This window comes from Pavona decussata, unplaced genomic scaffold (genome assembly GCF_977016875.1).
Source record: "Pavona decussata unplaced genomic scaffold, jaPavDecu1.1 SCAFFOLD_192, whole genome shotgun sequence".
NCBI classification, from domain to species: Eukaryota; Metazoa; Cnidaria; class Anthozoa; order Scleractinia; family Agariciidae; genus Pavona; species Pavona decussata.
In genome coordinates this window covers 407,655-422,500 of record NW_028145601.1, presented here as the reverse complement: position 1 = coordinate 422,500, position 14,846 = coordinate 407,655, and the positions used below count along the sequence as shown (strand labels likewise).

At 38.5% G+C, this 14,846-nt stretch overlaps 1 protein-coding gene across 1 annotated transcript in view; it reads left to right on the top strand.

The window, feature by feature from the left end:
• Positions 1 to 14,695, top strand: part of LOC146462011 (disintegrin and metalloproteinase domain-containing protein 10-like) — a 20,528-nt gene extending 5,833 nt beyond the window's left edge. The window contains exons 5-14 of the mRNA XM_085086117.1: positions 1,367 to 1,493; positions 3,661 to 3,793; positions 3,935 to 4,144; positions 5,033 to 5,199; positions 5,762 to 5,939; positions 6,485 to 6,641; positions 7,117 to 7,215; positions 8,283 to 8,367; positions 9,364 to 9,721; positions 11,053 to 14,695. Of these exons, the coding sequence (XP_084942243.1) occupies positions 1,367 to 1,493; positions 3,661 to 3,793; positions 3,935 to 4,144; positions 5,033 to 5,199; positions 5,762 to 5,939; positions 6,485 to 6,641; positions 7,117 to 7,215; positions 8,283 to 8,367; positions 9,364 to 9,721; positions 11,053 to 11,282 (1,744 nt within the window). The 3' untranslated portion in view covers positions 11,283 to 14,695. The remainder of the gene's footprint in view (positions 1 to 1,366; positions 1,494 to 3,660; positions 3,794 to 3,934; positions 4,145 to 5,032; positions 5,200 to 5,761; positions 5,940 to 6,484; positions 6,642 to 7,116; positions 7,216 to 8,282; positions 8,368 to 9,363; positions 9,722 to 11,052) is intronic.
• The last annotated feature ends 151 nt before the right edge of the window (positions 14,696 to 14,846 follow it).

Here is a 14,846-nt window from a genome sequence, read left to right as displayed (position 1 = left end):
CAAAACAGCAACGATGTATGTTTACTCGTGAGGGACTCGGGCACGTGGAATCGAACATTCAAGACGCGCATCACATATCACTGATAAATTTGCATAAAGTTGTTTTCAATGTAGTTGACAATCGGTAACTTTCTTCTTCCTCGCTAAAAGCGTTTGAAATAGTTAATACTAGGTATTCGTAATGTGGTAATTGAAACCACAAGTTTTCTCTTGATAGCGCCTGGAATCACAGATACAATTTTATTTAATTGAATTTTTGGTTCAGAAACTGAAGCCGACTGAAGCATGGATTTTGTGCGGGTATAAAACAAGGGGTGAAAAGAAATAATTTTTGTTTTCATCCAATGCGTTGTTCTAGTTTCCTACTTTTCCTAAAGGAGTTGAATGGCACAAGAAAACAAAGAGGAGTAAAACTGCCGTAAATGGTGTTTATTATTATAGCCAAATTCGGACTTGAAAAGAACATTTCACGGCCTGGCCACTAGCGGTAGGTTTTTCTTGTTGCTGAAGAGTAAAGCTTGTCGCCTAGCGCCGCTAGATCGCAGCCCTGAGGAGGCATAAATTCATGTTCGTTTGTTCATATAGGCGTTGCTAAAATCGAAAATGTACTTCCCAGAAAAACCGGAAATTCTGAAGGGGAGGGGGGGTTCACGATTATGGAATTCTGAGGGCATGGGGGGGTAACGCATTTTGGAATTTCCGAAGGCAAGGGGGGGTTAAAACATGGAAGCCGTCCGTGGTTGGGTATGGATATTTTCTGGAATTGCCCAATCGGGAGGTTAACCCTGTATAAAAACAATTTTACTGACTTGTCAGCGACCGTACAAGCGATGCTCAGTTAAAATTGTTTCGTCTCGGACAGTCCCGGTATCTGGGCTGGAGTGTTCATATGAAAAAAATTTCCAGCTCGGTTACCGAGATCTCAGTTGCAAAAACCGAGATCTCGGTAACCGGGCCAGCCCGCCTTCTCATATGAACACATCAAAATTTTTGTAAAGAAAAGAGTGGCGAGGCGAGATCTTGGAAACCGAGCCAGCCCGGTCGACCGGGCTCATATGAAGAGGCCCCCAGTGCCTATATGTAAATTCCTTAGTTATACTCTGGCAATACTCTGCTGTCTACTTAAAAACTCAAGGAGTCAACTGCTCTGTTTTGATTTCCATGAAGAGTTGTTCAGAGAACCACCCACTCTTGATGCACTTTAACCCAGGCGATACCCTCAATGTAAAAGTTTCCACAAAGTTTTTTTCCCCCCAAACTTTCACTGATTGTTCTGTTAAGTCCCTCTCCTGCAGCAAGCTAAGATAATGTTGTCAGATTACTTAATTTGTTAAATTATTGTTGATGTGATCAATTTGCCACTCAGGTCAGCAGTAAAGGAAGAAGTTGTTGAAAAGGAGGACCACACCCGATTTGAGCCATTCAAATACAGATATCGCAGAGCAACAGGATCCATTGATGAGAATAAACTGTCTTGTACTTTGAAGATGAGGGTAAGTAAATGTGAAAATAATGTACAAATGTAATAATGTACAGTATCGCTCAAAAGTACAGTAAGTATCTCTCCTGGCCTCTCGCCAGGAGAGATAGGAGTCTCGATTTGAGAGATGAGACAGCCTTCTCATGACAGGCTTAAAAACTACAGGTAAGTATCAGAGCTTGACCTTCTTGTGAGGTATACCGTGACAAAAATCCATTTCATGTTTCGATTTCCAAGGCACAATGTAAACACTGCTCAAAAATTAAAACCGATCCTCAGACTTCAAATCGATTTTACAAGACCAGGGAAAATGCTACAGTACATGTACATGTAGATGTTGTTTGTAAATGTTGATTTGCTTTTTAACCACTGATCATTTGAACCAAAATGCTATAACATTTGTAAATATAAACTCAGTAGCTCTTAAGATTCAAAATAACTGACTTGATCCTTCTTCTAATCCGGGAAAAATAATGAAGACACTATGTACATGTGCCCCAATTCCTACCCGTCTTCAAGACAGTTACTAGTGAATTTTACGCGTACTCTCCTTACTTCTTTTCCAGCCTTTTTGTCCTCATTCCATAGTTGCGATATGTTGGGGTAGCAATAATTAAGGATGGTCCCTACTAATAGAGAAGAATTTTTGCACCGTTTATTACTATGCGGGAAATGCAGATCTTAGTAGCGGCTTTTGAAATCGAAAAAGAAAATTGGGGGTAACCACACATTTTTTAGAGATACAGTGTCTAACTAAGCAACAATTATTCTAAAAAGCAGCAAAATACAAAGCAATGTATGGTGCTTTTTTCCAAATTGAAGCTTTATTATCTCTGAAAAATGCATGGTTCCCAATTTTCTTTTTGGATACCAAAATCACTTGCTACAGTAAGTTCTGCTTTCTCTGCATAATTTTAAAGTGCGCAAAAATATCCCTGTATTAGTAGGCACCACCCATAGGAAACCCGAGTATCTCGAGATGCGCAGAACATGTCTGCAGTAACAATAGTAGGCACTGTCCTTAATAAAATCTGGTTTTACTAGCACCCGTAAAAAAAGGGTGGCGATTTCTTTGCGGCCCTAAATTGCCCCACTGGGGGCTCAAAAGACTAAGGAGGAGGAAGATTTCTTTGTGTATGCAAGCAAAAACGCATTTTTTTCATATTTTTGAATTAAAAATTTAAAATTGCACTGCACGTAACAATTTGCAATCTCGCAATCATCCTTAATTGATTTTACAAATTATCATGTGCAGCAATCTAAAATTTTTCACTCAAAAATATGGTATCCTCTAAACAATGCTCTTTCTTTTAGATAAACTGGTTTCATGGAAATAAACTTCAATGAAAATTACCATCTGTCAGCGGATAAACTGTCAATTTCTTGGCTGTGTTAATTGCCTTGAAATGTTGTCAGAATTCAAAATAATTTCAACAGTTTTTCTTTGATTGACGTCCACCAAAACGCAACTTTATCCAACTCTTTTGAAGGCAAGAGGTCACGTGTTTTTGGTAACCGTTGTAACTTCTGACCAACAAAAATAATAATTACTTCAGTCTGTTATTTGCCTGTATTATGCTCCGTAAGGCATGTGCCGTGTAGTCAGGTTAGTGTATCTAACTTTTGATCAAACTCTTGATGAGAATCTTGAGTGTCCACTCAGTTGATGTCTGTTTGCAGAACATTTCTTAAGCATCTGTTAAGATGAGGTTAAGTTATAAAGCTGAGGCATTTAATGGAATTGTCTCAAGTCAACATTTTGTCCTCAGTTTCCTCGCCATTCCTTGTATCAGCCACATTGTTCAATCATTGTTTTGTATTCCCTTTAGTATTATGTAACATGTGATTAGCTACATTCATTTGTTCATTTTTGTAATTTTCTACCACTTACAAGTTGTATATATAAACTGTATATTTTCACAACTTGTAACATCCCAAAACTGATGATGGATACGGTTGTATCCGAAACATGTCTTTTAAATTCAAAAGTGCGTGTATTTTTCTCAAATGTTTAATATCTCTCACATTGGGGTAATATGATCATTCCTCTATCTGTAGAGAAAGAAACCTACTTCAAGTTAATCTGGTTCTCATGAACTTAATTTCTGTTTGTAGGATTTGATTCTGGTTCATTTCCATGTGTAACGCATGCATTAATTGTAAGTTTCTTTGCTTGGTAGGCTGACCATCTGTTTACAGCAAATATGGCAAATGGTAATAAGGAGAGGGCCATGCTGCTGATGGCAAACCACGTGAAAGCCGCAATTGCTATTTACAAGAATACAGCATTTGCAGTTGTAGATAGACCTGAAGGTAGGCACTTAAATATTAATTTTAACTCTTTAAGAAGCTCTAATCAAATTTCTCCTTGTAATATCAATGCTTATTCAACCCCTGAGGTCCATTCACAAAAGGATGAGAAACATGGTGTTGAATTTTTTTTTTCTCTTTCAGGGATTCAATTTGCGATCCAGAGAATGGGTGCCAATAGCAGTAAGGACGCCGATGTTCCAAACAACCCTTACAAGGATCCCAATATTGGAGTGGAGAAGCTACTTGAAATAAACTCTGAAGAAAATCATGATGATGTGTGTCTGGCCTATGTCTTCACCTACAGAGATTTTGCTGATGGTGTCCTTGGACTTGCTTGGGTTGGCGAATCAGGTAAACTAAAGGTTTTGTTCATGTTGTAGTTCAGTCTTCAAACTGCAGTTTTCAGGAACTTACCCCCACCCTCACATCCCCATTGTAGCAGTAAAAAAAGCAAGTCAGAGTAGCGCTAATGTAACAACAACTATCTAAGTGTCATGTGACAGACGTTTATGGCATGCAGTGTAGGTACATGTATCCAGTATGCGCAGAAAACGGCATTGAGGATTCATACATGTTTCACCCCAAAGGAGAAGATGTGGTCACTCAAAAGCAACATCTCTTTTTAACTGTTACAATTTTGTAACTAAAGGTTCCTTCACACAGCAAACCACAATTGACAAACTGGAGCTGGCAACCTAAGAATTGGCATGTTTGAAACTTTGCAACAACTGCAGTTGGCAAACTGTTGGCAAGGAATAAAACTTGTCTCTATATGCATATTCCTTTCATATGAGGTCAAATGAACAGAATGTCATCCTGTGTATTCGGGAAAAGGTATTGCTTCCAAAAGAACAAGAATACCATATATTCCATGAATTCATAATTCTGGAATATTCTCCAAAGAATGCAACCTGCAAATTATTGCAATATTATATTTCTCTGTTAGTACATGCAGTGTGATTGGTCAATTTTGTGGGCCGTATTTCACTGTATGGCCCGCTAAACTTCAACTAGTTTCCTTTCCCGTGCACCCTATTATCCTCAGAGATATAATAAATATCTTACTGACCTCATTTTCTCGGTCCGCACTGTAAGTTACGGATCCTTGTTTTTTCCTGTTGATTTATGGCCCAAATGCGAAGCACATAGGCCATAAATCAAGGGGGAAAAACTTGGTCAGTGACTTACAGTACGGACCTCAAACTCAGTAAGTAAGACGTATGTATATTGCTTTACAAGGCGGAGCTGCTGGAGGAATCTGTGAGAAAGCCACAACTTTCAGGGATGGTAAGAAGAAAAGTTTAAACACTGGAGTTGTGACGTTTATCAACTATGGCAAGCAAGTGTCACTGAAGGTCTCCCAGATCACCTTTGCACATGAAACTGGCCACAATTTTGGATCACCAGTAAGTTACAAAATTGTACATAAAATGGTGAACAAATTGAAGGCCACATGTATGCAAAAATTCAGCTACTTTTAATTGAATCTTGAGCCAAGATTTTACAGTAATTATGCACTCAGCCTTGAATTAGTTGTATGTTGAATTTTTTATTTTTTCATTTTACTTAAACAAGTGCCTGAATTTTTGCATGTGGCCTTAAATTTGATTAAAAACATTGCATTTTTTCTTTTCTTTCGCCCCAACATAATTGCTTTTTCCACTTTTTTCTTTGCTTTTTTAAGATGGGGAATACGTTTCCACATACTGTATGGCCCTCTTCTAAAGGGTGGCTTTTTTAGTGTCTTTTTGTATCCGGCGTGGCACAATTCTTAGCTTTTGAACCATTACATGTATAGTGCTGTTCATTTTTCAAGTGGGAAATTTTTTGTGATAATTCAGTTAATGTTACGTTACGTTACATTCTTCAGATGGCTGGCTGGCTGACTCATCCTAAAAAAGCCATTCACATTGAATGTCTCTCGTTAGTGAAGTCAGAATAATTATCATTACTTTTTCCAACTTTCAGCATGACACTAGTTCTGCTTGTGCCCCTGGAGGCAGCGCAGGAAATTTTATCATGTTTGCAAGAGCTACAAGTGGAGATAAACCAAATAACAGGCTCTTCTCGGCCTGCAGCAGATCAAAAATGAATAGTGTTATGGATGTGAAGGGAAGATGTACTGATGCAAGTTGCTGCTTCAAAGGTAAAACAAGTATCCCAAGGTTGGGGGAACAGGAACCTTCATGCTTCCCATTTACTGCTCCTTGGTTCCAACCTTCTTCTGCCTCCTGTCCTCATGTGCATAGGACATTGTCAGTAAAATACTTTTCGAGATTTCACGATTTTTTCTTATCGCATAGTTGAAGGGCTTAGTGCATAACCAACCTATGTCGCATTTCAGATTTTCTTCTTGTTGCTGTGGGGACTTTCTTTGGGCCAAAAAACTACTTTATGTACAGTGTACACAGTGCCTCTCAGCACAGATTCCCTTTTTCGTAGACTTCTTTAAGCTACGTATTAAAACCATAATAATGTTTTTGAACAGTTTTTGACATGTTTGCGCTGCAGATTGCCCTCAATCAATAAAAGAAATACAAATTGGCACTTCAAGAAACAGACTCCTGACATTCCTGTCAGTTGTTCCCTGGGGATCTTGGGTTATCAGGGTCGTGATAGGCAACAGTCTTGCCACTACATTGTGCGGGCTTGAAATCTAACCACTGCACTTACCTTGCTCTTACTTTTTAGCCCCTGAAGAGGCCATCTGTGGTAATATGGTGGTGGAAGCAGGTGAACAGTGTGACTGTGGTTATCAAAGTGACCAGTCTTGCCACATTGACGGGTGCTGCCATGGTCGCAATGGGTCACAGTTTGACTGCAAACTTTTGCCAGGGAAAACATGCAGGTTGGTTTTTGCTAACAATGGATTCATTTGTCTCTTTAAAAAAGAAACTGTATATCTACATGTACAGTGTATGCATATCATTCTTGTGAATTTTATACTTTTTTTGGGAGTAATTATGTTTACAATTTCCCCATCACCAGACTTTTGTATTTTTACAAAAATGCTTTTGCAAGTAATTCCTATATACATGTATGAGAAGGCTTTGTTCACACTGAAAATTGATCGGAAAACAGGATCAGAAAGGACAGCTCAAGCATGTTGTTCTTTTCTAGAGCCATCCATTTAACTGCTCAACCAAATCTTATTTGATGACTTGATTTAACTTGATCTGCCATTGATGTTCTCTCTATTATTATTTTGACTCCAATTATTCTTGCGACACCTATACTTTTAAGAAGAGGGTAATCAAGGTTCGACATCACTTTTCTACACTTCTATTACAATGCACAACGCTGTTACCTTGATCTCTTTGCAGCCCAAGTCAAGGTCTTTGCTGTAATGGGAGTTGCACTCCCCATAACACATCCTTTTTGTGTCTCAATGAAACAGAATGTTCCAATACATCCTACTGCGAGTATCCTTTGCATTCGTAATGGTAAAAGTGCTAAAACGTTATTGCAACCAAGATAGAGGGGTGAAAGGGATTGACACTGTCTTTGAAAAAAAAATTCAAAATTAATGTTTTATTACTTAGAAGTTACTTTTATCTAGTCAATGTATGAAGAATACACACAGAGAAAAGCAACTGAAAAAGTGTAATAAAAGTACAAATTTTAATAGGTGAGTTGATAACTTATAGAAAAATTAAATAGAAGATGTTCTCGCAGTTACATACGCAACCAGACTGTTGCGAAAAAACCTGAAAAAAAATTTCAGGCTTGAGTGGGATTGCGTATATAACTGCGAGTACATCTTCTATTTAATCTTTCACCCGCAGTGCATATACATGTTTGTTACATGTGTTACACCTATATTAATTTTATAAGAAAATGTTGAAAAGTTATATTGTAGTTGTAGAAAAAAAGATTTCCAAGTTATCTCCCCTCTGATGGAGCAAAAATTGCACAGGTTGCATTTCAGTATGTGTTGTGTGTTGGTCCAGAAGTGAGCAGGTCTGAGGTACACCAAGTTAAGTGTACAGATGTATGTATATGTACACATGTATCCCGGGCAAAAATCTTTTAAGGATCCTTAAAGATCTGTATGAGGATCCAGAGATCTTCAAAAATTTTTCCAAAAGATCTTCAAGGATCCTTTAAGGATCTTTGAGGACCTTCAAGGTCCTTAAAGATCTTCGTAACAATTGTTTGGAATATCTTTGTGATCATTCCTTTCTTTAGGTGTCTTTCAAAGTGGAACATTGTACAAGTAAAAATAACGTCTTTTGGTAATTTGTGGTCTGAAGTGATTTCATTATGAACGTTTTTGGTTTGATTGCTTGCTTGGTTTTGTTTTTGTTTTTACAAATAATGTAATATGTAAAAATCAAAATTACACCACACTGACTTAAGAAACGCCACCACCTCTTTTTAAGTTGCATTCCTTTGTAACAAATTAAGCTGCATAATAGCACAACAGTCTGCAGGTACTCTAGTGTTGGCTCATTTTTGTTGCTGCGAGTATTTCCTTGACAATCTACAGTGGAATTAATGCCACATGCCCCGCGCCAGGACACAAGGCTAACTTGACTGAATGCAATGGAGGAAGACAAGTTTGTTTATTAGGGGTAAGTTGAACACTCAGGGCCCAGTTGTTCCAAGCCCGATTAAGCTAATCCTATGTTAACGTGAACTTTGATTCGAGTTACTTATCAGCAATCATTTTTCAAAAAGATTTTTGCCCTTCAGTTTTCACTTTGACTTGTCTTTGCCTTAAGCTTCAAGTCAGCTTTAAAAACATTTTTAACCATCAAGATGAAAACCTCGGTTGATTTTTAATCGGGGGTTAGCATTAAGCGGCTTTTGAGCAACTGGGCCCTGTATCGTAACCATGAAGCAAAAAGCATAACATGAAAGTGGAAAGAACATCCCAAAAGCTTTTATGTGAATCGTTACACCTTGGGATTTAATCCATAAGCTCAAACATAAATTAACCGTACATGGTAAAGCTTACCATGTAGTGGGTCCAAGCCCTGGGATCTCATGCACAACCTCAGATATATTCAACAACCCTTGTACAGTATAATAAACACTGCGAAACCATTGGAACTTACTGCAGCACAGCTTGAAAGCGAATATTAACAGTTAATGATTTCAATGATTCACAGACTCAAACAGGTCAAGGAAATAAGGGTTGTTGTTGTTGTTTGTTTGTTTTGTTTTTTTTTTCAAGGTCAGGGAAAGTCAGAGAATTTTGCTTCTTGTGTATCCACAAGGTTTGCAAAAGAGTTTCGTTGTTGGCAAAGGGGTAATGCCGTTTCCAAACATATTTATGAAAGAATTGATTAAAAGGATTTGTCTTGAATGGTCAGTGAAAATCAGGGATTTTTGGTCGTTCTTGTTCTTGTTTTTTTATCGTGATACATCTGTAAATGGCAACCTAGGTTTTGAGTCAATCAGAAGGAAAGCCAATAGCCTGCGTGGAGGGTAGAAGGCGGAAGGGGAATCGTGCACGCGCGACGCGCGAGGGGAGTGAGGGAGAGGGAAAAGGAAGCCAAGGGTGTAAAAGAAGCGAAGGTGCTTCTCAGGAAATTTATCAGTGTGTAATCTTTTATGTTTCTTAGGAATGCAGTGGCTCCATTTGCCTAGCATTCGATTTGTTGGAGTGCCAGTGCAAACAAGAGGCTCATCTCTGTGATGTGTGCTGCAAAAATGGAGAAGACGGCGTATGCACACCAACTAGCGACATACAAAGCATGAAGTCAAGGGAACTTAAACAGTTCCCCGGCGCCCCGTGCAACGACTTCAACGGTTACTGTGATGTATTCCTCAAATGCCGTGCTGTGGATGCCGACGGGCCGTTGTCCCGCCTGAAGAACAAGTTCTTTAGCAAGGAGGCTATCCTTGGATACTTTGAATGGATCAAGGAGTACTGGTGGGCTGTGGTACTTATGGGGATTGGACTCATTCTGCTCATGGCAGGTAAAGGAACTATCAGAAACAACCACGACTTGATTACAAGACAATACCGTCGGTTGCATCTAAGCGTAGACACGAGACAAAAAACATGTTCTTATACTACTGTAATAGGGTGCCAGACATGACGTGTTTGTAGCCAAACATTTAGAGTTTGACAGCCGTTAAGCAAACGGTCAGATCAGCGCGTTCCACTGATAAGCTTATTTCATTTCTCTCGACTTGCAGGCATATGTCTGGCTCAGAAACAGCACACTTGCCTCCAGAAAGTATTCTTAACATTTAAAAGTGCTTGCAAAGAATATTTTGTTGAGCAAAAACAAATCAAGTCATTAACAGCCGCCTACTCCAAACTTCGAATGTTTGGCGCCAAAACATATCATGTTTGCACCCAACTAGAACTTGTTTTTCCCTCCCGTGTACACGCTTAGATGCAACCGACGGTAATTAGTCATTGAATATCCCCTCCAACATCCCCTTCCTCCCACAACACGCACACCCAAGAGATTTATTTCAAGGAAGGAAGGATAACTTCGTACATGGCATTTCCATCAGCTGTCAAAAACAACTAGAACTCTCAATTCCAACTTCTTCTATGTGGAGTAACGTTTTAATATTTCGGAGACCTTCACAGGGTAATTGTCTATCAAGAACCATTCGAGTTCATTTAAATTGAATGTGGATTTGCACTCCGATTCTGGAGAAAGTCTTCCTTATTTTTCCATTGGGTGGAATTTTATGTAAGTGAAATCACTTTTACCCCCCCACCCACCCCGAATACCTTTTTTACGGCTGAATTTCCTTCTTAAATACACAACTAACAATTACAACCCGTCCTTTAGACTCCTTTAGTTTTGAGGTAACCCCCCCCCCCCCCCTCCCTCTTGAAGCAAATTGGTTTGTTTGTATGGCTCCCCCGAAGGTCTACTATCCCACCCCTCGCAAAAAAATAATGATCCCTTGTCTTTACCTCTTCCGGTAACCGCATCATTAGGACGTGATGTCACCAAAAAGGTTTTTTTCCCTTTGTTTTTGAGCTTTACCCCGAGAAAGTAAACTCAACTTTGGCGGTTATTTTCTCGCGTACATGAGCAACAGCATTCAGGGGGAAGTACCACCTGTCATTTAATTAAATATAATACTAAAGAAAAAAAAGCTGAAAAAAAGCATTGTAATCAAAGAAGACCAAACAAATATCGTTTCAGTTTTGTTTCAAATTACTCTAATAGTTTCCTGGAACTTAGCTAAGTGTCCTTGGCTACTGATAGCCAGGATGGAATTGGATTGGACATCGCATCTGTTTTGTAATAAATGTTGTGAAATTCCTTCGCCTGCAGGTTTCATCAAGTTATGCAGCGTGCACACGCCAAGCAGTAATCCGAACCGAAAGCCTGCTCGACAGCTGACACTGCGCCGCCAATCACAACAGCAGCGTAATCAACGCAACCAGAGAGGCCGACAGCAGGGAAACCAGGGCTTGCGGGCGAACCCCCGTCATAGTGGGTATTCGGATGACCCCCCACCCTACCCTGGAGCACCGATGGAAATGCACGGTGGACGCCGATAGGGTATTTATCAGGTTACACGTGAAAATAGGGCGATCTTTGTTTATATATTTTGGATGACAATAGCATGAATTTGGATTAAACAGAGTCTCGTTCTTTTGGCATCAAACACATACAGTTTTGGTTGTTTTCGAGTTGCGTTGAGGAAAACTAATTTTTTTGTGCCGAACTTGTTCGAAATAAACTGTTCAATACCGGTAATGATCACTCGTTTAACGCTAAAACGATTGGTTAAGTGTTTTGCTGGTACTTTATCTGTCCATGTAAACAAGCTTAACAGCTGAGTAATGGAAATATCAGCAAAGATCACCCTATTTTATCAGCAGCTGCACTAGTTAAACATGAGTTTCCTCAATTTTTTAAGCCCTAATTTTAACCAACACGTTCTCCTCTAGGATTTGCCGGAGGATGCAGTCATTTTGTCGAACTACATGTACGGCCTAGTTAAGTTGTTGCTATTACATTTGATACCACAGTAAACTGTTTGTTTTCTACAAAAAGCAGCGGGGAATCGAGGCGAATGGGTGGATAGTTTTTTGTGCTTGGTCCATTCGTCTCGTTTTCATGTTGGTGGCCGATGATGTGTTGACCGCGGTCAAACATGCAAAAATAAGAAAAGTTCGTTAAAGATAGGAATTTTACATAGAGATGAGTTTGCTAAATCATTTACGATTTACTAAAAAGAGGTTCAAGTCTTTGTTACAGTGAAGTACACACTGTTTTATTTTTATAAGAACCTTTTTTAAAAGAACGTCGAGGCTGAGATTAACCAAACTTTTAAGAACGTACAGTGTATTAAGAACATTCCTCAGGCTGAGAGTCGATTAAGAACGTTTTGATTTTGCTAATCTGTATATAAAATCAAGGTAACAAATGTAAGTTAACCAAAATACTAAGGGCATGTTTTGTATACCATTAACAATGATGACACACATCTCGTTTTGTCATAATCAGCAGTTCTTGATACCATATCTCAGCAGGCAAGGCACTTTGATAGGTTTCCTGGTCACGTACGCATTGATTTACTGAAATACATGTGGTGTATACCATGTAATTTAAGAACATCTTAAAAACGTTTTCAGCCTCAAATCGCAAAAAAATATGAGAACGTTCAGCCTCAGCTCCAAAATTAGACGTTCTTATAAAAAAAAAAAAAAAACAGAGCGTATGTGGAGACTGGTCTGCGCTGTTTGTCTTTGTTTTCTGTTCAATCTAATGGTCCCTGAAATGTTTTTAACATATCGTAAAGTGATTTAGTAAACTCGACTCACAAAAAATTAACACCTTTAAGCTTTCAAAATGAACACCTTACCTTCAAAGGACTTTTTAATTATTTGTTTTACGTTTGACCACGATTAAGGTGACGTTCAGAGCCAGCTGTAGCTAGCGCCATTGCGTTTCGCCAGAAACTGTCATGTCTAACAAACAGATCGTCAACTCTATGAAACTCTTTCAATGGCTGCTAAAAGAAATTAGAAAAAGAGTAGTTTCGTGTGGTAGCATCTCCCAGTAAACTTGTCTCGGGAGATTTTACTGAGGATAACCTCAAAACGTAATGTCAGTTTAACTTTTGGCAACAGTGAGAAATTGTGTTGGTTACAGTTAGGACGTAAAAAGGATAGTCATTGTATGTTTCCCCCATGGCATGTAGCTTAAAGCTGCTTTAGCTTGTTGAGGTAAAATACCGTTTGGGTTTGTAGGGAAAAAAGTAAACAAGTTATGGAATGCGCTAAGCGATAAGGAGACTTTAGATTGACTACCGATGTAAGCTTTTGTATTATGAAAATTTAATCGTTTCTATTGATATATTCCTAAAATGTTATACGCTCTACGGTAAGCTTGGTGTGTAGCGTTGCATTCAGTTTTTCGCCTTTTTCTTTAATTCGTCTTCTTTGGTTTTCGCCCAAAAGCATACTCAACCGCATAGCTTCCATTGCACCGTATTTGTCGGCTCAGTATACAATGTTTATTCACCCCGTATAAAATACGGTCGACTGCGCGTGTTGAAATTTTAATTTGTGAAATATAACCAAACTTTTACTCGGCAGAGAGAACCCAACCAAGCCTTTGCTTGACATATTAGAGACTATCTACAGTTGTCGTCTATAATTATCAGTTCACAATGCTAGTTTGATCTTAACAGTTTAAAGTACTCTTCGAATAGCAAGGAATTTAGCTGCGGTATACACTTTGTAACTCTACTTTAAATACCGAAAACTTTACCTGAGCGGACATCGTATAGTTCATTTTAGGATGGGGTGGGTAACAGAACAATCGGGTGCTTCACGACTTACTCAATTGTACAGATTTTCGGATGTGCTTTTTATGCTGGCATACTTTAAAGTTGTAATATTCTGTTTTATGTATTGAGAAATTTTCCTGAATTTCATTAACCCAGCCAACCGCATTTGCAAAAGCAGTGTTTTGTTTTTGTTTTTCTGTTGTCGTTGTTGTTGTTTATTTTTAGTGTGTTTTTGTTTTGTTAATTTTGGTTCAGGACAAGGGTTTTCCGTGAATTTGGAAAGAAAGAATTATTTTTTATTCGTAATAGTATTAATTTTTTTTGTACGTAGAAACCTATAGCGTCATTCTCGCAACATTTATACAATTGCACTTAGCTTTGTTGGTTTTGCGGTAGTGTGAACGTCGAGTTTGTTCTAAAAACTAACTTGCTCCAAAGAAAATTTAACATTGAATGAGGTATCCATCTCGAATGATTATTCATGAGTGCTTCCTTGGTTTATTACAATAAAATTTAACAAAATTGCTTATCATTATTAAAGTTGCATTTGATTACCTTAGTATATGCTCCAGCGCTCAAACGTACCTAAAATTACCTGCTCTTTAGCGAGGTTAGTAGACGATTCCTTCCCAAATGAGCTCGAGAAAGGACACAACTATTACTGGGTCCAGTTGTTCAAAGCCCGATTAAGCTAATCCTGAGTTAACGTCAACTTTGATTCGAGTTTAATTACAAATCACTGAACACTCTTTCAAAAAGATTTTTGTTCCTCAGTTCTGGCTTAGACTTTTCTTTACCGTTAGCTTAAGATTAGCTTTTAATAACTTTTAATGAGCGAGATGAAAACCTTGGTTAATTTTTAACCGGGGATCAGCGTTAATCGGCTTTCGAACAACCCGGCCCTGGGATCGACTGGGTAGACGATTAAACGTTTAAGAGGATTCCACTACCTACAGCTGGGTATTTCATATTTCCACACGATTCCAGACATCCTTAATAGCCCATGTTAATTTGTTAATTTTTAATTTGTGGTCGCGAATTATTGTTTCTGCTGTTCATTTTGTTGAACACCCATTAGTTAGGTGATGCAAGGAAGTAATTATAATTCCTCAAGTTCATTTGTCATGTAATTAAATGCTTGTAATCAAATGCCAAATAAACTTTTGTACAGTATCTTTTTAACGTTCGACTGTTTATCCGGTACTTGATTTAACCCTTCGCATACTAACAACGCATATATGCGTCGAAAACACCGTTCTGGCTTCTATGAATTGCTTCTTGTTTAACTTAAGCTACAACGTCATGATAATGTGTGAATGACACC